The sequence below is a fragment of the Bos indicus x Bos taurus genome, chromosome 14, assembly GCF_003369695.1.
Source record: "Bos indicus x Bos taurus breed Angus x Brahman F1 hybrid chromosome 14, Bos_hybrid_MaternalHap_v2.0, whole genome shotgun sequence".
In the NCBI taxonomy this organism is placed as follows: Eukaryota; Metazoa; Chordata; class Mammalia; order Artiodactyla; family Bovidae; genus Bos; species Bos indicus x Bos taurus.
Genome location: NC_040089.1, coordinates 19,349,796 through 19,374,482, shown reverse-complemented (window position 1 = coordinate 19,374,482; position 24,687 = coordinate 19,349,796). Strand labels below are relative to the sequence as shown.

The 24,687-nt window shown below is 38.9% G+C and overlaps 1 protein-coding gene across 1 annotated transcript in view; it reads left to right on the top strand.

Annotated features, from left to right (window-relative positions):
* The first annotated feature begins 7,570 nt into the window (after positions 1-7,570).
* Positions 7,571-24,687, top strand: part of LOC113903990 (cryptic protein-like) — a 36,094-nt gene continuing 18,977 nt past the window's right edge. Inside the window, exon 1 of the mRNA XM_027560640.1 lies at positions 7,571-7,652. Coding sequence (XP_027416441.1) covers positions 7,571-7,652 — 82 coding nt within the window. The remainder of the gene's footprint in view (positions 7,653-24,687) is intronic.

The window sequence follows — 24,687 nt, the reverse complement described above, 5'->3', positions numbered from 1 at the left end:
GTTACTCTCTCTATACATCTCACCCTCTCCTTCCTCCCCCCAAACCTTGACTGTGTCCATAATTTTTGATAGCACAGGAGTTACATAAAGCAACTTGCCTTTACTTGTGATTTAAACATTAGCTGTTGTCTAATTTGCTTTACTACAGTATAAATTTTACACACAAGCTCTATATTTCCTTAGAGTTTTAGGTCGATTTCACTAAGAAACATTATCAAATCTGTAACCAAAGCTAACTTTCAAATTCAACCCATGGTTAATAATAGTGATTATCTTAGAAAAAAATTCAATTCAGCCCTGAGCTCAAAAAAAAAAAAAAACCAAAAAACCAAAACATTAACACTTTATAATTGCTAACCTATTGAATTGCTATGTGGTTGAGAAAGTTAGGATATTCAGTTTTTCTCCTGACAAAAATTCACGAAAGTAATAAAGGTTAAGTCCAAATGAGGGTCACTGCTGACTCTACTGGTTCAATAATACATGATAGATTCCAATGTTTTTTGCAAAGTCCCTGCTGTTGAATAACAAAACGACTGACCATTCACATCAAAGGGTTTGTATTTTCAGAAGTTTTGCAAATTTGTCCAACTAAGCCTTTTTTTGCTCCACAAATGTTTTTACCATCATCTACTGTAAAGCAGCTTAACAATTTGCATTCAGGTTGTACTGAATTTGTGTTTTCTGAACCTTTTTGAAAATGTCCCTGCTCCACACACACACTAGTTACAGTGTAACTCAGGTGCTTCAAACTCAGTACTGGTTTCTCAAATAAGCAACACCTATCAAGCAACCCCATTAGGCTTATCAAAGGCCAAAGAGTATCACTTGAAAACATTTGCCCTATTTTAATTAGCCATTAATGTTGCTCACAATGTCCTCAGCCCTTCAAGAAAGTTATAGTTGAATGACCAATAGTCTTAAACTAGTTTATTTTCAGGTACTGCAGTAAATCAATCTAATTAACTCACCATTAGTAACTTGTTTGTCCAACACTTGGAGACTTACTTTAGTTGCAGCCTCATTTTTATTTTTGTGAAGAAATTGTGCTCTGATGAGCCATTTCATTTTAAAATTTCTAATTTTTTTTCTGACTCGTCTTCCTGTAAGTTGGGAATGCTGTGGTGAGTGCTTAGTCTCATAAGGTCAACACTTTATTCTTTTTAGCCCAGTTGCTGTTGTATAATAAACACAATGCTTTGCCATCTAATTGGATAACAAAATAATTGACACTTCAATGTGCTTTAAAAAAAAAACATGAAGTCCACTCTTCTTTCTTTCTTTTAATGTGATGGGTATGTACCAATAATAAAAGCAAATATAATGTCACAGTACATGGCACTGGGACAAATGTCTAGTTGCAACTGAGTTGGTTACATTTTGAGTGCACCAGGCAGCTTTCCAAAGTGGGTAACTGAGACATTATGGCTCTGTCTCAATTACCCAACTCTGTGTATTTTTCAATTCTATTGTGTTGAACTTGCGGCTTTTTTTTTAATATTGAGAAGATGACATTGCCCCAAGAGCCAAATATAAATGGGAACTGAAAAGAAAAAATAAATAAACAAATAAAATTTTCCTTTAGTTCTTCTTTATCCTCTATTTCTTTGCTGGAGATTTTCCTTTTTTTTTTTTTTTTTAATGTATGTTGATCATGTTGATGACTGGTCCTTGAAATATTTTTAGGATGACTCCTTTAATATCCTTGTCATCTTGGTATTGGCATCTATTGTCTTTTCTAATTCAGGTTGAGATTTCCCCATTTTTTGGAAAGAGGAGTGATTTTCAACTGAAATCTGGACATTCTGGGTATTATGTTATGAGACTGAGTCTTTTAAAAGAATTTTATTTATTTAGTAATTTTTGGCTACTCTGGGTTTTCATTGCTGCTCAGGAGTTTTCTCTAGTTGCAGTGAGCAGGGGTTACTTTCTAGGTGTGGAACACAGGTACTAGAGCACATGGGCTCAGCAGTTTCAGTTCTCAGGCTCCAGAGTGTGGGCTCAGTAGTTCTGGTGCTTGGGCTTCATTGCTGTGCAGTATGTGAGATCTTCCTGGATTGAACCAGCATCCCCTGCATGCAAGGAAGACTCTTAACCACTGGACCACCAGGGAAGACTGAGACTGTCTTTTTACATCTTGCATTTTAATTGGCCTCCTGACACCACTCCAGTAGTGCCATCTCCTTCAGTCAGTTCAGTCGCTCAGTCGTGTCCGACTCTTTGCAGCCCCATGAATCGCAGCACGCCAGGCCTCCCTGTCCGTCACCAACTCCTGGAGTTCACTCAAACTCATATCCATTGAGTCGGTGATGCCATCCAGCCATCCTCTGTCATCCCCTTCTCCTCCTGCCCCTAATCCCTCCCAGCATCAGAGTCTTTTCCAATGAGTCAACTCTTCGCATGAGGTGGCCAAAGTATTGGAGTTTTAGCTTTAGCATCAGTCCTTCCAATGAACACCCAGGACTGATCTCCTTTAGAATGCACTGGGTGGATCTCCTTGCAGTCCAAGGGACTCTCAGGAGTTTTCTCCAACACCACAGTTCAAAAGCATCAGTTCTTCGACGTTCAGCTTTCTTCACAGTCCAACTCTCACATCCATACATGACCACTGGAAAAACCATAGCTTTGACTAGACAGACCTTTGTTGGCAAAGTAATGTCTCTGCTTTTTAATATGCTGTCTAGGTTGGTCATAACTTTCCTTCCAAGGAGTAAGCGTCTTTTAATTTCATGGCTGCAGTCACCATCTGCAGTGATTTTGGAGCCCAGAAAAATAAAGTCTGACACTGTTTCCACTGTTTCCCCATCTATTTCCCATGAAGTGATGGGACCAGATGCCATGATCTTCGTTTTCTGAATGTTGAGCTTTAAGCCAATCTTTTCCCTCTCCTCTTTCACTTTCATCAAGAGGCTTTTTAGTTCCTCTTCACTTTCTGCCATAAGGGTGGTGTCATCTGCATATCTGAGGTGATTGATATTTCTCCTGGCAATCTTGATTCCAGCTTGTGCTTCTTCCAGCCCAGCGTTTCTCATGATGTACTCTGCGTAGATGTTAAATAAGCAGGGTGACAATATACAGCCTTGACATATTCCTTTTCCTATTTGGAACCAGTCTGTTGTTCCATGTCCAGTTCTAACTGTTGCTTCCTGACCTGCATATAGGTTTCTCAAGAGGCCAGTCAGGTGGTCTGGTATTCCCATCTCTTGAAGAATTTTCCACAGTTTATTGTGATCCACACAGTCAAAGGCTTTGGCATAGTCAATAAAGCAGAAATAGATGTTTTTCTGGAACTCTCTTGCTTTTTCGATGATCCAGCAGATGTTGGCGATTTGATCTCTGGTTCCTCTGCCTTTTCTAAAACCAGTTTGAACATCTGGAAGTTCACGGTTCATGTATTGCTGAAGCCTGGCTTGGAGAATTTTGAGCATTACTTTACTAGCGTGTGAGATGAGTGCAATTGTGCAGTAGTTTGAGCATTCTTTGGCATTGCCTTTCTTTGGCATTGGAATGAAAACTGACCTTTCCAGTCCTGTGGCCACTGCTGTTTTCCAAATTTGCTGGCATATTGAGTGCAGCACTTTCACAGCATCATTTTTCAGGATTTGAAATAGCTCAACTGGAATTCCATCATCTCCACTAGCTTTGTTTGTAGTGATGCTTTCTAAGGCCCACTTGACTTCACATTCCAGGGTGTCTGGCTCTAAGTGAGCAATCACGCCATCGTGGTTATCTGGGTCATGAAGATCTTTTTTGTACAGTTCTTCTGTGTATTCTTGCCACCTCTTCTTAATATCTTCTGCTTCTGTTATGTCCCTACCATTTCTGTCCTCTATCTAGCCCATCTTTGCACGAAATGTTCCCTTGGTATCTCTAATTTTCTTGAAGAGATCGCTAATCTTTCCCATTCTGTTGTTTTCCTCTACTTCTTTGCATTGATCACTGAGGAAGGCTTTCTTATCTCCCCTTGCTATTTTTTGGAACTCTGCATTCAGATGCTTATATCTTTCCTTTTCTCCTTTGCTTTTCACTTCTCTTCTTTTCACAGCTATTTGTAAGGCCTCCCTAGACAGCCGTTTTGCTTAGTGCTAGGTGATGAGGCAGGATGTGTGAAGTCTATGTTCCCACTGACTTCCTGCTGATGTCAAGACCCAAATAAAATTCACGTTCACTGTTATTTCTTTAATTTCTGAATATTGATCTGTGGATAAGGGAAATAATATAATTTTCAAGAGTAATAGGCTAGTTGTACTGGAGTTATTCAAAGCTTTCACAGTGGATTTATCAGAAGTCTTTCCAAGCTTTGTGGAAATTTCAGAAAACTAATTGTGCTGCCAGGAACCACAGTGGACCCACTGTAGACAGGCGGGGCACACTGACCTTGGGATGAGTCAGAATCATCTTTCTGAAGCAAAGGACGGTTTCTAAAGCAACAGGAGAGAGAAACAAGAACTGACATTTTAATTCTTTCAAGAGACATGAAAGTTAGGACTTCAATATGGTATAAATTTGTTAAAAGCACATAAACTTGGACCTAGATGCAAGTATATCCAACTGCATGAAACAAAACAAAAAAACTTGCAATGTAAACCAAAACATAAAATGTACTTAATGGTGTTACTACCAGTGCTCGTCTCTGTAGGAAGGCATATCTGTCCTTTGACTATTCTCCTCCAACTGTGTTGTAAGGTGCATGGGTATTTTTAAAAAGAAAAAGATACAGTAATTTGTACATTTAAAATCCACACACAGTGTGTAGTTTGTGTAAAGAAATGCTCAGGTCTCACAGAAAGTGAGAGAGAAGAGATGAGGAGGCTTGATATGAGGTATACTGGTCCCATTGGTAACAGACAGGCCTGGGTAGCAGACAGTGCATTATACTCCTCCACATCATTGCACTATTTAAAAGTCTTATTTTTAAATTAAAATGCTATGTGTTCATTTTTTACATTTACACAATAAAACTGAGTAAAGTTGGGGAGCCCAGCCTGGAACTCTGTGACAACCTAGAGGGGTGAGATGGGAGAGGAGAGGGAAGTTCAAGAGGGAGGGGTATATATTATGTGTGTGTGTATATATATATATATATGTATATATATGTATTATGTATATATACACATATATATATGTCTTATGGGAGGGGTATATATATATTATGACTGATTTGCATTGTTTTATGGCAGAAACCAATGTAACATTGTGTATCAATTATCCTCCAACTAAAGAAAAGTGTGTAAAGTAGTGAAATTTTGCTTCTCATGCACACAATCCATTGTTCCCCTTTTAACCCATGGAATAGTCTAAAATAGGGCTTCCCTTGTGGCTCACCTTGCAAAGAATCTACTGGCAACGTGGGAGACCTGGGTTCAATCCCTGGGTTGGGAAGATCCCCTGGAGAAGGGAAAGGCTACCCACTCCAGTATTCTGGCCTGGAGAATTCCATGGACTGTATAGTCCAGGGGGTTTCAAAGACTCAGACACTACTGAGTGAGTTTCACTTACTTTAGTCTAAAATAAACATTTTAAAATCTTTTAGCAAGATAGCCATTTTTAGCAAGTAAAAATTTAAGTTGACCACTCAACATGTAAAAGATAAATTGGGGAGATCTAATGACCCCTCCGGAGAAGGCAATGGCAACCCATCCCAGTACTCTTGCCCGGAAAATCTCATGGGCAGAGGAGCCTGGTGGGCTGCAGTCCATGGAGTCACGAAGAGTCGGACACGACTGAGCGACTTCACTTTCACTTTTCACTTTCCTGCATTGGAGAAGGAAATGGCAACCCACTCCAGTGTTTTTGCCTGGAGAATCCCAGGGACAGCAGAGCCTGGTGGGCTGCCGTCTGTGGGGTCGCACAGAGTCAGACACAACTGAAGCGACTTAGCAGCGGTCGCAGCAGCAATGACCCCTCCACCCTTCCCACGTAGTGCTAGTGGTAAAAGAATCTGCCTGCCAATGCAGGGAACATAAGAGATGTGGGTTTGATCCCTGGGGGAAGATCCCCTAGAGGAAGGCATGGTAACCCACTCCAGTATTCTTGCCTGGAGGATCCCCATGGACAGAGGCACCTGGCAGGCTACAGTCCGTAGGGTCACAAAGAGTCAGATACAACTGAAGTGATTTAGCACGCACTGTGACCCCTCCACTCCCTCTGGATAGTGTCAGAAAGACCTTGGGGAACATAGTGCTCATTCATCCAATTAGTATGAATTAATTACAGGCTCTGTGCTATGTGATACAGATACACAGAGAACATTGTGTACAGTATCTTCTAGCAGAGAGACACATAAACAGCTACATGCATATATTTCAGCTGGTGAAAACACTCAGGGCAAAAATAAACTTGGGTGAATGAGACAGGGTGAGATGGTCTGGGCAGTGGCAGCACATGGGGAGCTTCTTCAGGGAGGGCCTCTCTTGCAGTGATGTTTGAGCAAAGACTGAGAGGGATGGGACAGCAATTCCATGGACATCTGGGGAGAAGTGTCTCAGGTGGAAAACACAAGTGCAGAAGCTCTGGTGAGAAAGTTCTCTGCATTTAAGGGACAGCAAAAGGACAGGCCTGGTGAAGGCGAATTCTGAGAGGAAGCCCAGGCACATGGTGGTGGGCATGAAGGCCACTTGAGGCCTTTAGCCTCTATTCCTACAGAGTTGGGGGCCAGAGGAGAGCTTTGAGTTGAAGAGAAATATAATGCCTCTTACATCCTGAGTGAACCATCTGGCCACTGTGTAGGGATCAGTATATGGGTTGAAGTCAGGCTGAGAAAATGAGCCTGTGGAGGGCTAGTGCACTACTCAAGTGATGGAAGGTGCTACTGCCTCACCCAGGCCAAGGGAGCAGTGGTGGAGGCACTGAAAAGGGGGTAGATTCCATAGTATGTGCCACCAGACTGGATGTGAGAGTAACAAGAAAGAGAAGAGTCTGGGATGACTCCAAGGTTTGGGTGTTTCCAAAGTGCTGGTAATGAGAAGAGCTGGCTGGTGCACAGTTCACAAGAGCAGGCCCCACCACTGAAGACACACACACACACACACACACACACACACACACCACCTTTTATATGTTTGTCACTAACTCTCACTCTCTGATTAATACAAAATGCTTAACAGAAAAGACACATGCCACAAGTAAGTCAACAAGTGAACAGTAGTGATTGTTTTGTTATTTTTATATATGATACTGTTGACCTTGTTACTTTCTGTACTCAGTTGATGCATTAGCCTTTATTCCTAATCAAGAGAACTAAGTTTGAACTACACAGTTTTCTCTAATTTTCATTAAATCAGAGAAAAAGAATAGAACTCTAGCTCAATGTCTATCTCACTGAGATAAATTTAAATGGGAAAAACTACTAAATAATAGAACACTCCACTTGAAGTAGCTTAAACAGTAAGGGCACATGATATTTCTCATTACAAGGAATTTGGGAACAGACAATTACAGGAGGGTTCATCATTGGCTTGACCTTGTTACCAGACCAAACTTGGATCTGCTTGCATGTGTATAATAAAGCTAATCTACAAATATGGGTTGTGGTAAAGGAAAGAACAGCAATTATTGCAAGGCACCCAAAATGGGGCCAAGCAAGGAGAATGGGCAGCTCACCCACAAAAGACCCAAGATCCTCAAAGTCTTTCAGGGAAAGGTTTCTAAAGGTAAGGTAAGGGAGAGGTCAAGGGGTATGTGGATTTTGGCTTTCTTCTGATAGGTTGGTGGTGTGGTGACAAGGAGGTATTTTGGAAGTTAACATAATCAGTTTTCTGATTCCAAGCCATCTGGGGTCTATGTGCTTGTATTCAGCATACAGCTAACTCCTTCTATCTCATGGAGGTTTTAGTATCTGCAAAACAACTCAAGAATATGACTCATAAGGTTATCAGCTGATTTTTCAGTAGAAGTTATGTACTTCAAAAGTGAGTTGCAGGATATACTTAAAGTGATGAAGGGAAAATTTACAACCAAGAATACTATACCAGCAAGGCTCTCATTCAGATTCAACAGAGAAATCAAAAGTTTTTCAGACAAGCAAAAACAGAGAATTCAGGACCACCAAGCCAGGTTTACAACAAATGCTAAAGGAACTTCTCTAAGTGGGAAACACAAGAGAAAGGAACTAAAGAGGAAGGGAAGAAACAAGGCCTACAAAGCAAACTCAAAGCAATTAACAAAATGGCAATAGGAATATACATATTGATAACTGCCTTATATGCAAATGGATTAAATTCTCCAACAAAAATATGTAGGCTGGCTGAATGGATATATAAACAGGAACCATATATATGCTGTTTACATGAGATCCACTTCATATCTGAGGACATATACAGACTGAAAATGAGGGAATGGAGAAAGATATTCCATAGAAATGGAAATCAAAACAAAGTTGGAGTGCTTGCATGTGTGCTCAGTTGTGTCCAATTTATTGCAACCCATGGACTGTAGCCTGCCAGGCTCATCTGTCCATGGAATTTTCCAGGCAAGAATACTGGAGTGGTTTGTCATTTCCTTCTCCAGGAGATCTTCCCAACTCAGGGATTGAACCCACATTTTCTGTGTCTCCTGCATTGGCGGGCAGATTCTTCACCATTGCACCACCTGCAATACTCATATCAGACAAAATAGGGGTGGGATGGGGTGGGAGATGGGAGGGAAGTTCAAAAGGGAGAGGATATATATATATACCTATAGCTGATTCATGTTGAGGTTTGACAAAATTCTGTAAAGCAATTATCCTTCAATTAAAAAATAAATTAAAAAAAAAACAAAAAACAGACTTCAAAGTAAAGACCATTCAAAGGTACTACATACATTCATCAAGGGATGAATCCAAGAAGACATAACAATTATAAATATATATGAACCCAAAATAGGAGCCCCTCAATATATAAGGCAAATGCTAACAGCTGATGCGAAGAACTGACTCATTTGAAAAGACCCTGATGCTGGGAAAGATTGAGGGCAGGAGAAGAAGGGGGATGACAGAGGATGAGATGGTTGGATGGCATCACTGACTCAATGGACATGAGTTTGGGTAAACTCCAGGAGTTGGTGATGGACAGGGAGGACTGGCATGGTGCAATCCATGGGGTTGCAAAGAGTCAGACACGACTGAGCGACTGAACTAAACTGAACAGCTATAAAAGGGGAAACTGACAGTAATACAATAATAATGGGGGACTGTAATACTTCACCTTCTGGTGGCTCAGTGGTAAAGAATCTGCCTAGAGACTGAAGAACAACCAAAATCTAAGGTTAGTGGAAGGAAATAAATCCTAAAGTTCAGAGCAGAAAAAATAAAATGGAGACAAAGGAAACAATAGCAAAGATCAGTGAAACTAAAAGCTGGTTCTTTGAGAAGATAAATCTTTAGCCAGATTCATCAAGAAAAAAAAAAGTGGAAGAGGAATCAAATCAATAAAATTAGAAATGAAAAAGGAGAAGTCACATTTGATACCATGGAAATACAAAGGATCATAGACTATTATAAGCAAATATATGCCAATAAAATGGACAACCTAGAAGAAAAGGACACATTCTTAGAAAGGTACAACCCTCTAAGACTGAACCAGGAAGAAGTTGAAAATATGAACAGACCAATCACAAGTAGTGAAATTGAAACTGTGATCTGAAATCTTTCAAAAAGCAAAAGCCCAGGACCAGATGGCTTCACATGAATTCTGTCAAACATTTAGAGAATTAACACCTACCCTTCTCAAACTCTTCCTAAAAATTGCAGAGGAAGGAACACCCCCAAACTCATTCTATGAGGTCATCATTATTACCCTGATACAAAAACCAGACAAAGATATCACACAAAAAAAGAAAATAACAAGCCAGTATCACTGATGAACATAGATGCAAAAATCCTCAACAAAATACTAGCAAACTGAATCCAAGAGCACATTAAAAGGATCATACACCATGCTGAGGTGGGAGTTACTGCAAAGAAATCAATGTGATACACCATATTAACAAATTAAAGAATAAAAACCATATGATCATCTCAATAGATGCAGAAAAAGCCTCTGACAAAATTCAACAAAAATTTATGATTAAAAAAACCTCTCCAGAAAGTAGGCATAGAGGGAATCTACCTCAACATAATAAAGGTCATATACAACAGATCCACAGTAAATCTCATTCTCAAAGATGAAAAACTGAAAGCACTTCCTCTAAGATCAGGAATTAGACAAGGATGTTGACCCTCTCCACTTTCATTCAGGGTAGTTTGGAAATTCTAGCAATGGAGTAAGAGAAGAAAAAGAAATAAAAGGAATAGAAACTGGAAAAGAAGAAATAAAAGGAATAGAAACTGGAAAAGAAGAAATAAAATTTCACTGTTTGCAGATTAGTTGATACTATACATAGAAAATTCTAAAGATGCCATCAGAAAACATCAGAAAATCAATGAATTTGGTAAAGTTGCCAGATACAAAATTAATACACAGAAATCTCTTGCATTTTTATACACTAACAAAAAAATTCAGGAAAAAAGGAAACAATCCCATTTACCATCTGATTAAAAGGAATAAAATGCCTAGGAATAAATCTAGCTAAGGAGGTAAAACAGCTATACTCAGAAAACTGTCAGACACTGATGAAAGAAATTGAAGATAACACAAACAGATGGAAAGATGTGCTGTGTTCTTAGACTGGAAGAAACAATATGTTAAAGTGACCATACTACCTAAGACAATCTGCAGATTCAATTCAATCCCTATCAAATTACCAATGGAATTTTTCACAGAACTAGAAGGGGAAAAAAATTGTATGGAAATACAAAGACCTTGAATAGTCAAAGCAATCTGAAAAAGAAAAACAGTGCTCGAGAAGTCTGGCTCCCAGACTTGGACTATACTACACATCTACAGATATCAAAACAGCATGGTTCTGGCCCAAAAGAGAAAAACCAGAAATATAGATCAATGAAACAGGATAGAAAGCCCAGAAATACACCCATGTGCATTTGGTCAATTAATTGATGACAAATGAGGCAAGAATATACAATGGAGTAAAGACAGTCTCTTCAATATGTGGGAAATTCTGGTAAATACTGTGAAAACTAGAAAGTTCCATGTAAAAGAATGAAATTTGAACAGTGTCTCACACCATGTATACAAATAAAATGAATTAAAGACCCAATTGTACAACTGGACACCCTGCAACTCCTAGAAGAAAACATATGTCCTTTGAAATAAGTCTTAGTAAACTTTTTTGGATCTGTCTCCTCAGGCAAGGGAAAGAAAAGCCAAAATAAACAAGTGTGACCTAATTAAACTGAAAAGCTTTTGCACAACTATGGAAACCCTCAAGAAAACAAACAAACAAACCCAAAGGGCAACATATAGAATGGGAGAAGATATATATATATAAAAATATAAATTTATTTTAATTGGAGGCTAATTACAATATTGTAGTGGTTTGCCATACATTGACATGAATCCACCACGGGTGTACATTTGTTCCCCATACTGAACCCCCCTCCCACCTCCCTCCCCATCGCATCCTTCTGGCTCATCCCAGTGCACCAGCCTTGAGCACCCTGTCTCGTGCATCAAACCTGGACTGGCGATTCATCTCACATATGATAATATTCATGTTTCAATGCCATTCTCCCAAATCATCCCACTCTCACCCTCTCCCACAGAGTCCAAAAGACTGTTCTATACATCTGTATCTCTTTTGCTGTCTTGCATATAGGGTTGTCATTACCATCTTTCTAAATTCCATATATATGCATTAGTATTCTGTATTGGTGTTTCTCTTTCTGGCTTACTTGACTCTGTATAATAGGCTCCAGTTTCATCTACCTCATTAGAACTGATTCAAATGTATTGTTTTTAATGGCTGAGTAATATTCCATTGTGTATATATACTACAGCTTTCTTATCCATTTGTCTGCTGATGGACATCTAGGTTGCTTCCATGTCTTGGGTATTGTAAACAGTGCTGTGATGAACATTGGGGTACACGTGTCTTTTTCAATTCTGGTTTCCTCGGTGTGTATACCCAGCAGTGGGATTGCTGGGTCATATGGCAGTTCTATTTCCAGTTTTTTAAGGAACCTCCACACTGTTCTCCATAGTGGCTGTACTAGTTTGCATTCCCACCAACAGTGTAAGAGGGTTCCCTTTTCTCCACACCCTTTTCAGCAGTTATTTTTTGTAGACGTTTGGATAGCAGCCATTCTGACTGGCGTGAGATGGTACCTCATTGTGGTTTTGATTTGCATTTCTCTGATAATGAGTGACGTTGAGCATCTTTTCATGTGTTTGTTAGCCATCTGTATATCTTCTTTGGAGAAATGTCTGTTTAGTTCTTTGGCCCATTTTTTGATTGGGCTGTTTATTTTTCTGGAATTGAGCTGCAGGAGTTGCTTGCATATTTTTGAGATTAATTCTTTGTCAGTTGCTTCGTTTGCTATTATTTCAGAATGGGAGAAGATATTTGCAAATGATATGTTTGATAAGGGATTAATAGTCTCTCTCTGTATATATAAATGTATAACTCAGATTAAAAAAACAAATAATCTAATTAAGAAATGAGCATAAGATCTGAATAGTTTCCCAAAGAAGACATACAAATGGTTAATAGGCACATGAAAATATGCTTAACATCAAAAATCGTCATGGAAATGCAAATCAAAACACTAAGAAATTACTTCACACTTGTCAGAATGGCTACCATAAAAAAAGTCTACAAGTAGCAAATACTGATGAGGATGTGGAGAAATAGGAACCTTTGTTCACTGTTGGTGGTAATGTTAGTGCAGCCACTATGGAAAACAGTATGGAGGTTCCTTAAAAAAAAAAAAAAAAAGGCTCAGTGGTAACAAATCCACCTGCTAATGTAGGAGACTCAGGAGATGTGGGTTCAGTCCCTAGATCAGGAAGATCTCCTGGAGGAAGAAATAGCAACTCACTCCAGTATTCTTGCCAGGAAAATCCCATGGAGAGAGGAGCCTGGTGGTCTACAGTCCATGGGTTGCAAAGAATCAGACATCACTTAGCAACTGAGCATGTATGCATGCATGATAGACCATAATGGAAAAGAATATAGAAAAAGAAGAATGTATACAATGAATCACTTTGCTTTCATTAGTAATTAACACAACACTGTAAACCAACTATACCTCAATTTAAAAAAAAAAAAAAAACAGAATAAAAATAGAGTTTACCATATGATCCAACAATCCCACCTCTGGGCACATATATGGAGAAAACTCCAATTTGAAAAGATATATTCATACTGATATTCATAGCAGCACTGTTTACAATAGCCAAGACACAAAAGTAACCTAAATGTTCATTATAGATGAATGAATAAAGAAGTTGTTGTAAATATATGCAATGGAGTATTACCTAGCTATTGAAAAAAGAATGAAATAATGTCACTTGCAACAATGTGGATGGATGCAGAGATTATCATATTAAATCATACAGAGAAAGACAAATATATTACTTATATGTGTAATGTAAAAAAAATGTGATAAAAATGAACTTTTTTCAAAACAGAAATAGACTCATAGAGACAGAAAGCAAACCTTATGGTTACCAAAGGGGATAGAGGGGATGAGGGAGAGACACAAATTAGGAGTTTGGCATTAACATATACATACTGCTATATATAAAATAGGTAAATAACAAAAACCTACTGTATAACACAGGGAACTCAATGTCTTGTAATATCCTGTAATGGAAAGGAATCTGAAAAATATGTGTGTGTGTGTGTGTGTGTGTGTGTGTGTGTGTGTGTATGAGTCACTTTGCATTGTACTTGGAACTAACATGACATATAAAAAGGAAGATATTAGAAGAATTTATTAAAATTTAAAAAAACATTGTCTACCTGTGAAACACTCACTATAGATACAAAGACAAAATAAGTTGAAATTTAAAGCATGGAAAAAGATATTCCACACAGACAGTAACCAAAGAGAGCAAGAGTGACTGTTTTATCGGACAATATACATTTTAAGAAAAAAAGGTGCAAGAGACAAGAAGGATACTATATATTGATCAAATTTTAAATACATGAAGAAGATACTACAATTCATAAACATATGAACAAGTTCCATGAAGTGAAATTAACAGAACTGAAGGGTGAAATAGACAATTCTACAGTAATAGTTGGAGAATGTGATATCCTATTTTCAATAATGGATAGAACCACCAGGCAAAGTAAGGAAATAGAAGACTTGAACAACTACTAACTAATTAGACCTAAAAGATATATACAGAACATTCTATTAAACAGCAGCAGAATATACATTTTTCTCAAGTATACATGGGCCATTCTCCAAGGTAGACCATACATTAGTCCACAAAAATTCTAACTGCATTTTAAAGACTGAAATTGTACAAAGTGCCTTTCCAATCATAATGGAATGAAACTAAAAATCACCAATAAAGGGAAAACTGAGAAATTCACAAATATGTGGGAAGTAAACAACAAACTCTTAAACAACTAGTGGGTGAAAGGAGAAGTCACAAAGGAATTTTGAAAATATCTTGAGACAAAAATAGAAACAATTGTGCCAAAACACAGAATGTATCAAAAACAGTACTAAGAGGGAAATTTATAGGTGCAAATATTTACTTTGATAAAGAAGAAAATCATTAATCTTTCTAAACTATCCCTAAATATTTAAGAGAAGGAACATGTCTTAATTCATCCTATAGATTAACTGTTACCCTAATACAAGGCCAGAAAAAAACACTAAAAGAAGAGAAAAACTACAGACCAATATCCCTCATGAATTTTAATGCAGAATATTCAATAAAATACTTGCAAACTGAATTCAACAGCTAGCATCTTGTTTAATATAATAAAAGAATACTGTACCATAACCACATGGGAGTTATTCCTATAGTGAAAGGATATTTTAGTGTACAAAAAAATCAATGTAGTATGCCCTGTTAAAAGAATGAAAGGAAACAAACTACATGATCATCTCAATTGATGAAGAAAAAGCATTTGACAAAATTCAACACATTTTCATATTAAAACAAACAAACACAACTCACCAAACTAGGAATAGAAAGAAACTATCTCAATATATAAAGCCCAAACATGAAATATGCACAATTAACATCATAACCAATGGTGAGAAAAAAGATTTTCTCCTAAGATCAGGAGCAAAACAAGGATGCCCACTTTTACCACTTCTATTCAACATAGTACTGGAAATTCTCATCAGAGCAGTTGCATAAGAAAAAGAAATTAATTGAAGAGGAAGAAGCAGAACTATTTTTGTTTGTTGCATGATATTATAACATAAAAAACTCCAAAGGTTCAACAACAAAAAAAGCATTTATAGCAAGTGATAAATTCAACAAAGTTGCAAGATACAAAAATCAACACTCAAAAAATTAGTTTTGTTTCTACTGATGAAAGAAATCAAAGATGACACAAAGAGATGGATCAGAAGAATCAATATAGTGAAAATGAGTTTACTACTCAAAGCAATCTACAGATTCAATGCAATCTACAGATTCAATGCAATCCCTATCAAACTGCCAATGGCATTTTTCACAGAACTAGAACAAATAATTTTCACAACTTTTATGGAAATACAAAAACCCTCAAATAGCTAAAGCAACCTTGAGAAAGAAGAAGGGGACTGGAGGAATCAACCTGCCTCACTTCAGACTATACTACAAAGCTACAGTCATCAAGACAGTATGGTAGTGGCACAAAGACAGAAATATAGATCAGTGGAACAAAACAGAAAGCCCAGAGATAAATCCACACACCTGTGGACACCTTATCTTTGACAAAGGAGGCAAAAATACACAATGGAGAAGAGACAATCTCTTTAACAAGTGGTGCTGGGAAAACTGGTCAACCACCTGTAAAAAAATGAAACTAGAACACTTTCTAACACCATACACAAAAATAAACTCAAAATGGACTAAAGATCTAAATGTAAGACCAGAAACTATAAAACCAGTAGAGGAAAACATAGACAAAACACTCTGATAAATCACAGCAAGATCCTCTATGACCCACCTCCCAGAGTAATGGAAATAAAACCAAAAATAAACAAATGGGACCTAATTAAACTTAAAAGCTTTTGCACAATGAAGAAAACTATAAGCAAGGTGAAAAGACAGCCTTCAGAATGGGAGAAAATAATAGCAAATGAAGCAACTGACAAAGAATTAATCTCAAAAATATGCAAGCAGCTCCTGCAGCTCAATACCAGAAAAATAAACAGCCCAATCAAAAAATGGGCCAAAGAACTAAACAGACATTTCTCCAAAGAAGACATAGAGATGAAAACACATGAAAAGATGCTCAACATCACTCATTATCAGAGAAATGCAAGTCAAAACCACAAAGATGTACCATCTCACGCCAGTCAGAATGGCTGCTATCCAAACGTCTACAAAAAATAACATGCTGGAGAGGGTGTGGAGAAAAGGGAACCCTCTTACACTGTTGGTGGGAATGCAAACTAGTACAGCCACTATGGAGAACAGTGTGGAGATTCCTTAAAAAACTGGAAATAGAACTGCCATATGACCCAGCAATCCCACTGCTGGGTATACACACCAAGGAAACCAGAATTGAAAGAGACACATTCATAGCAGCACTGTTTACAATAGCTAGGACATGGAAGCAACCTAGATGCCCATCAGCAGACGAATGGATAAGAAAGCTGTGGTACATATACACAATGGAATATTCAGTTCAGTTCAGTTCAGTTCAGTCGCTCAGTCATTTCTGACTCTTTGCGACCCCATGAATGGCAGCATGCCAGGCCTCCCTGTCCATCACCAACTCCCGGAGTTCACTCAAACTCACGTCCATGGAGTCAGTGATGCCATCCAGCCATTTCATCCTCTGTCATCCCCTTTTCCTCCTGCCCCCAATATCTCCCAGCATCAAAGTCTTTTCCAATGAGTCAACTCTTTGCATGAGATGGCCAAAGTACTGGAGTTTCAGCTTTAGCATCATTCCTTCCAAAGAAATCCCAGGGCTGATCTCCTTCAGAATGGACTGGTTGGATCTCCCTGCAGTCCAAGGGACTCTCAAGAGTCTTCTCCAACACCACAGTTCAAAAGTGTCAGTTCTCCGGCACTCAGCTTTCTTCACAGTCCAACTCTCACATCCATACATGACCACAGGAAAAACCATTGCCTTGACTAGATGGACCTTTGTTGGCAAAGTAATGTCTCTGCTTTTCAATATGCTATCTAGGTTGATCTTAATTTTCCTTCCAAGGAGTAAGCGTCTTTTAATTTCATGGCTGCAGTCACCATCTGCAGTGATTTTGGAGCCCAGAAAAATAAAGTCTGACACTGTTTCCATTGTTTCCCCATCTATTTGCCATGAAGTGATGGGACCAGATGCCATGATCTTCGTTTTCCGAATGTTGAGCTTTAAGCCAACCTTTTCACTCTCCTATTTCACTTTCATTAAGAGGCTTTTTAGTTCCTCTTCACCTTCTGCCATAAGGGTTGGTGTCATCTGCATATCTGAGGTTATTGATATTTCTCCTGGCAATCTTGATTCCAGCTTGTGTTTCTTCCAGTCCAGCATTTCTCATGATGTACTCTGCATATACGTTAAATAAGCAGGGTGACAGTATACAGCCTTGACATATTCCTTTTCCTATTTGGAACCAGTCTGTTGTTCCATGTCCAGTTCTAACTGTTGCTTCCTGACCTGCATATAGGTTTCTCAAGAGGCTTACTCAGCTATTAAGAACAACACATTTGAATCAGTTCTAGTGAGGTGGATGAAACTGGAGCCTATTATACAGAATGAAGTAAGTCAGAAAGAAAAACACCAATACAGTATATTAACACTTATATATGGAATTCAGAAAGATGGTAACAAAGACCCTATATGTGAGACAGCAAAAGAGACACAGATATAAAGAACAGACTTTGGATTCTGTGGGAGAAGGCAAGGGTGGGATGATTTGAGAGAATAACACTGAAACATGTATATTATTACCATATGTGAAATAGATGACCAGTCCAAGTTCAATGCATGAAACAGGGCACTTAAAGCTGGTGCCCTGGGACAACCCAGAAGGATGGGATGGGGAGGGAGGTGGGAGGGGGGTTCAAGATGTGGGACACATGTGCACCCGTGCTGATTCATGTCAATGTATGGCAAAAATCACCACAATATTGTAAGTAATATTGTATTACTTGTAAAGTAATTATCCTCCAATTAAAATAAATAAATTTAAAAAATCAGTTAGTTTCTATACTCTAGCAATGAATGATCCAAGAAGAAAATTAAGAAAGCCATCCCATTTACAGTAGTGTCAAAAAGAGGTAAATTTATCTAAGAAAGTAAGTCTTGTCTACTGAAAACTATAAAACATAGCTGAAAGAAATTTTTAAAAACTTAAATAAATGGAAAGACATTAATGTTTATGCATTAAAGACTAAATTTCATTAAGATGACAATATTACTCAAAGTGATATTCAGATTCAAAGCAATTCATATCAAAATTCTAGTAGTGTTTCTTGCAGAAATAGTAAAACCCATTTTGAAATTAAAGGGAATCAAATAACGAAAACAATCTTAAAAAAAAAAAAGGACAAAACTGGAAGACTCACACTTTTCAATTTCATCTCAATACTACGCTAGAGTAATCAAGATATATGGTACTGGCCTAAGACTAGATAGACCAGTGGTATAGAATTGAAACCCCATAAATAAACCCTCTAATCTATGGTCAATTGATTTTTAATTAGGATGCCAAAACCATTCAAAGAGAATAGTCTCTTCAACAAATGGTCCTAAGAAAACTGGATATCCACATGTAAAAGAAAAAACAGTTGGGCCCTTACCTTATACCACATACAATATTAACCAAGTGAATCAAAGATACAAAGTTAAGAGCTAAATCTACAAATCTTTAGAAAAAAGCATAGTAAATCTTCATGGCCTTGGGTTTGACAATGGCTTTTTAAGTATGACCCCAAAAGGAAAGGGAACAAAATTAAAAAAAAAATTACATAAATTAGACTTCAAAATTTAAAACTTTTGTTCATCAAAGTACATTAAAATGAAAAGATAATCTACAAGATAGGAGAAAATATTTGCAAATCATATTTCGTGTAAGAGACTTATAGCCAGAATATGGAAAAACTCCTGTAAGTCAACAGAAAGAAAAACAACTCAAATTTAAAAATAGGGAAAACTTTAATAGACATTTACCTGAAGAATGTATATAAATGCCAATAAGTACTTGAAAAGATGGTCAACTTCACTAGCTATTAAGGAACTGCAAATCAAAACCATAATGACTAATCACTTCAAATCCATTAGAATGGTTATTATCATAAAGAAGAAAATAACAAATGTTGGTAAATATGTACAGAAATTAGAACATTGCTGGTCGGTATGTAAAATAGTGCAGCTACTGTGGAAAATAGTTTGGCAATTCCTCAAAAAGTTAAATATAGAATTACCATATGTCTCAACAATTCTTCTCCTAGGAATATACTCAAAAAATTAAAAACAAGGTCTCAAACAGGTATTTTTACACCGATGTTCATTAAAGTGGGCTTCCCAGGTGGTGCTAGTGGTAAAGAACCCGCTTGTCAATGCAGGAGACATAAGAGATGTAGGCTCATTAAAGAATTATTCCCAATAGTTAAAAGGTGGAACCAAACCAAGTGTCCATCAACAGAAGACTGGATAGGAAATTCCCTGGCAGTCCAGTGGTCAGGACTCAGTGCTTTCACTGCCAGAGCCTTGGATTCCATTCTTGGTTGGGGAACTAAGATTCTGCAAGCCACAGGAAGCAGCCAAAACCAGCAGCAATAACAACAGCAACAACAACAAAATCCCAGAACAATGGATAAGTAAAATGTGGTATATGTGTGTGTGTATAAATGTATATCTATATATACATATATGTATAACAGTGAAATATTAGCCATCAAAAGGAGTAAAGTTCTGATACATGCTACAACATGGTTGAATCTGACTATATTATGCTAAGTGAAATGAGCCAGAAGAATAAGTACAAATAATGGATGATTCTACTCATATGAAATACCTAGAATTAGCATTATTCATAGAGACAGAAAGTAGATTAGAGGTTACCTGTGGCCAGGTAGGCAGGCAATGGTGAATTATTGCTACACGGGTACAGTTTCTTTTGGGGTAATGAAAATGTTTTTAATTAGTGGTGATGGCTGCACAATATTATGATTGTAATATATATGGTAGAATGGCAAACTTTTCTATGGATTGAATTATACTCTGTGTGTGTGCTTAGTCGCTCATCTAACTCTTTGTGACCCCATGGACTGTAGCTCACCAGGCTCCTCTGTTCATAGGGATTCTCCAGGCGAGAATACTGGAGTAGGTTGCCATGCCCTCCTCCAGGGGTCGAACCCAGGTCTCCCAAATTGCAGGCAGATTCTTTACCATCTGAGCCACCAGGGAAACCCTAAAATACTAGAGTGGGTAGCCTATCCCTTCTCCAGGGGATCTTCCTGACCCAGGAATCGAATCAGGGTCTCTTGCATTGCAGGCAGATTCTTTACCAGCTGAGCTACCAGGGAAGTCCGAATGATGCTATGGTCTCACCTAAATTTATACTTTGTAGTGGTAACTCCCAGTGTAATGGTACTTGGAAATGGGGCCTTTGGGAAGTTCAGATCATGTAATGAGGGAGGGACCCTCAGGGTGGGATTAGAGCCCTTATATGAAGAGACCAGAGAGCTTACTTTCTGCCCTCCCTTGTGCCACATGAGGTCACAATGGGAAGACAGCTGTTTGCAAGCCAGGAGGAGAGCTATCACCAGGAACCAATTCTGTCAGCACCTTGATCTTGGATTTCCCAACCTCTAGAACTGTGAGGATTACATGTCTGTTGTTTTGTTACAGCAGCCTGAGCTAAGACTTTTTGTGTTTATATATGTTTTACCACAGTTAGCAGTCCCACTACTGGTCATATATCTTGAGAAAACCAGAATTCTAGAAGACACATGTACCCCAGTGTTCACTGCAGCACTGTTTACAATAGACAGGACATGAAAGCAAACTAGATGTCCATTGACAGATGAATGGATGAAGAAGTTATGGTACATATATCCAATGGAATTTTACTCAGCCAAAAAAGGAACAAATTTGAGTCAGTTAAGGTGAGGTGGATGAACCTAGAGACTGTTATACAGAGTGAAGTAAGTCACTCTGAAAGAGAAAAACAAATATTGTATATTAATGCATATATATGGAATCTAGAACAATGGTACTGACGAACCTATTTGCAGGGAAGGAATGGAGACGCAGACACAGAGAACAGACTTGTGGACACAGTGGGGGGAGGAGAGGGTGGGACGAACTGAGAGAGGAGCACTGACATATACACACTATCATGTGTTAAATGGTAGCTGGAGGGAAGTTGCCATATAACACAGGGAGCCTAGCCTTGCACTCTGTGCTGGCCTGGAGGGGTGGAACAGATGGAAGAGATATATGTATAATTATGACTGATTCACATTGCTGTACAGCAGAACCCAACACAACACTGCAAAGCAATTTTCCTCCAAACAAAAAAATTGAGTAATAAACAAAGATTAACTATATTCCTGAATACAAGCAACAAAAAGTTAAATAACAAAAACATACCATTTACAATGAAATAAAAATATAAAAATCACCTAGGATTAATCTAAAAATATGGCAAATTGACAGGTGACAGGGGCTCCTGTGTTCAGTGGTCTTCAGACACTGCACAGGCACTATGCAGGCTGCTTCTCCTGACATGTGTACAGTTCATGTTTCCCAAAAATCTGTCTTAAACTCTGTCTTGCTTGCCTCAATTTTTACATGCAGGATGATAATAGACTTGGTTGAAAAAAAAACCTAATCATCATTTCATTTTCTTTCTTATTAAAAAAATATATTTATCTGTTTATTTGGCTACATCGGATCTTAGTTATGGCATGCAGGCTTAGTTGCTCTGAGGCTTGTGGGATCTTAGTTTCCTGACCAGGGATCAAACCTGCATCACCTGCACTGCAAGTTGCATTCTCCATCTCTGGACCATCAGGGAAGTCCCTTAAGAGTCATTTCTGACCAGTGACAATATGAGTGATTTTTATCTTCTCTGTCGTGTTTTTCTGTACTTCCCAAATTGGCTAACATCAGAATATATTACATTTTTCATAATCAGAGGAAAAGGACATTGGTTGTTAAATATATATTTACAATTTACTCTTTTTTCTTAACTGCCACTTAATCCCTACTTAGGCATGCATGAATTCTGGGAAAAGCATCCAGGTTCCTGTCATCTGACCTGCATCAAATGTCTCCACCCGTACCCTCTCCTCTCCTCCTGCCCTTCCACCCTTGTGTCTGCTGTCAGTCCTCTGAGGTCCTCTTCCTCCAGCAGTCAGGGCCTTCCCTCTTCCTGTAGCCAGTTCTGTCTGTGCTTTCTGTCCTCTAAAACCTTCCCTTACTGCAGGAAGGGGCAGTGTCTCTGCATCCACTCTCCTCCACTGTGTCCCATGGAAGCCCTCAGCCCAGTTCAGATGGGCACATAGGAAGGATCAGGAGCAGTAGTTCAGCTCTGACTGCTGGCCACTGTTGTGAAGCACTGTGCAAGTCCTCAACACTTGAAATCTTATTTTTCTCACCTGCAAAATGGAGAAATTATGTGTCATAATTTTGCATAATGTCATAATGTTGCAGGAAAGAATGTGGGGCACAAGAAGATGGTCATGTGCCGTGTCTCAGGCAAGTCCTTGGGACAGCCACTGAGTGTGAGTTCTTGGCTTTGCACAGAAAAGAATTCACAAGCCAGCCATAGTAAAGTGAAAGAAGGTTTATTCAGGAAGAAACACATTCCATAGACAGTGTGCACCATCTCAAGGCAAGAGGTGCCAGGGTATGGCATTGTCAGTTTTTATAGGGGTGGGTAATTTCATAGGCTAATGAGTAGGAGAACTATTTCAAGTATTTTGAGGAAGAGACAGGGATTCCCAGGAATTGGGCCACCACCCATTTTTTTGCCTTTTATGGTTGGTTTTGGAACTTTTATGGCCCACGAGGATATGTCATTTAGCTGATGTATCACAATGAGCTGAGGCTCAAGGTCATATGGGAGTCAATCGCCCACCATCGTGGGCCTAGTTGGTTCTAACTAGTTTATGTCATGACCTCAATAACTGTCATTTGTCTAAAGAGTGTGTCCTGCCCTCTTCCTATATCATTAAGGATGTGATGACCATAGAACAAAACAATCTGTGTAACTAGTGAGTATATTATATCTGTATGTGTGTTAGTTGCTCAATCATGTCCAACTCTTTGTGACCCATGGACTGTAGCACGTGAGGCTCCTCTGTCTATGGAAATCTCCAGGCAAGAATACTGGAGTGGGTAAGCCCTTCATTTATCCAGGGCATCTTCCCGAACTAGGGATTGAATTCTGTGCTCCACATTACAGGCAGATTCTTTACCATCTGAGTCACCAATCAGTTCAGTTCAGTTCAGTTCAGTCACTTAGTCGTGTCTGACTCTTTGTGACCCCATAAATCGTAGCACGCCAGGCCTCCCTGTCCATCACCATCTCCCGGAGTTCACTCAAACTCATGTCCATTGAGTCAGTGATGCCATCCAGCCATCTCATCCTCTGTCGTCCCCTTCTCTTCCTGCCCCCAATCCCTCCCAGCATCAGTCTTTTCCAATGAGTCAGCTCTTCGCATGAGGTGGCCAAAGTACTGGAGTTTCAGCTTTAGCATCATTCCTTCCAAAGAAATGCCAGGGCTAATCTCCTTCAGAATGGACTGGTTGGATCTCCTTGCAGTCCAAGGAACTCTCAAGAGTCTTCTCCAACACCGCAGTTCAAAAGCATCAATTCTTTGGCACTCAGCTTTCTTCACAGTCCAACTCTCACATCCATACATGACCACAGGAAAAACCATAGCCTTGACTAGACGGACCTTTGTTGCCAATACCTACATTAAACACGCAATAATTCTAAAGCAACTTGAATCAAACACAGATTTTAGATCAGATGAATTTGCGTTCAAGGCCAAACATGGCTGTTTGTTAGTCATTTTCCCCCAAGATGGTAACTTTTTAATCTCATTTTCCTCACTGAAAAGTGGATATGTGTGCTCGTGCATTGATTATTGTGTGGTGCCACGCACCAAGCACTGTGCTAAAAGGTAGGGGCACATTCCCATTCTAGGAAGCACACAGCCAAGTAGGACTTGGATACATTCCAGTCTTGGCTGCAGGCTGGACCCACCTTGTTGTTGTTGTTCAGCCGCTAAGTCGTGTCTGACTCTTCGTGACACCATGGACTGCAGCACGCCAGGCTTCCCTGTCCTTCACTTGTCTCCTGGAGTTTGAGTTCAGTCTTGTCCTCTGTCATCCCCTTCTCCTCCTGCCCTCAATCTTCCCAGCATCAGGGTATTTTCCAATGTGTCAGCTCTTTGCATCAGGTGGCCAAAGTATTGGAGCTTCGACTAGCATCAGTATTTCCAATGAATATTCAAGGTTGATTTCCTTTAGGATTGACTGGTTTGATGTCCTTGCTGTCCAAGGGACTCTCAAGAGTCTTCTCCAGCACCACAGTTTGAAAGCATCAATTCTTTGGTGCTCAGCCTTCTTTGTGGTCCAACTCTCACATCCACACATAACTGCTGGAAAAACCATAGCTTTGTCAGTGAAGTGATGTCTCTGCTTTCTAATATGCTG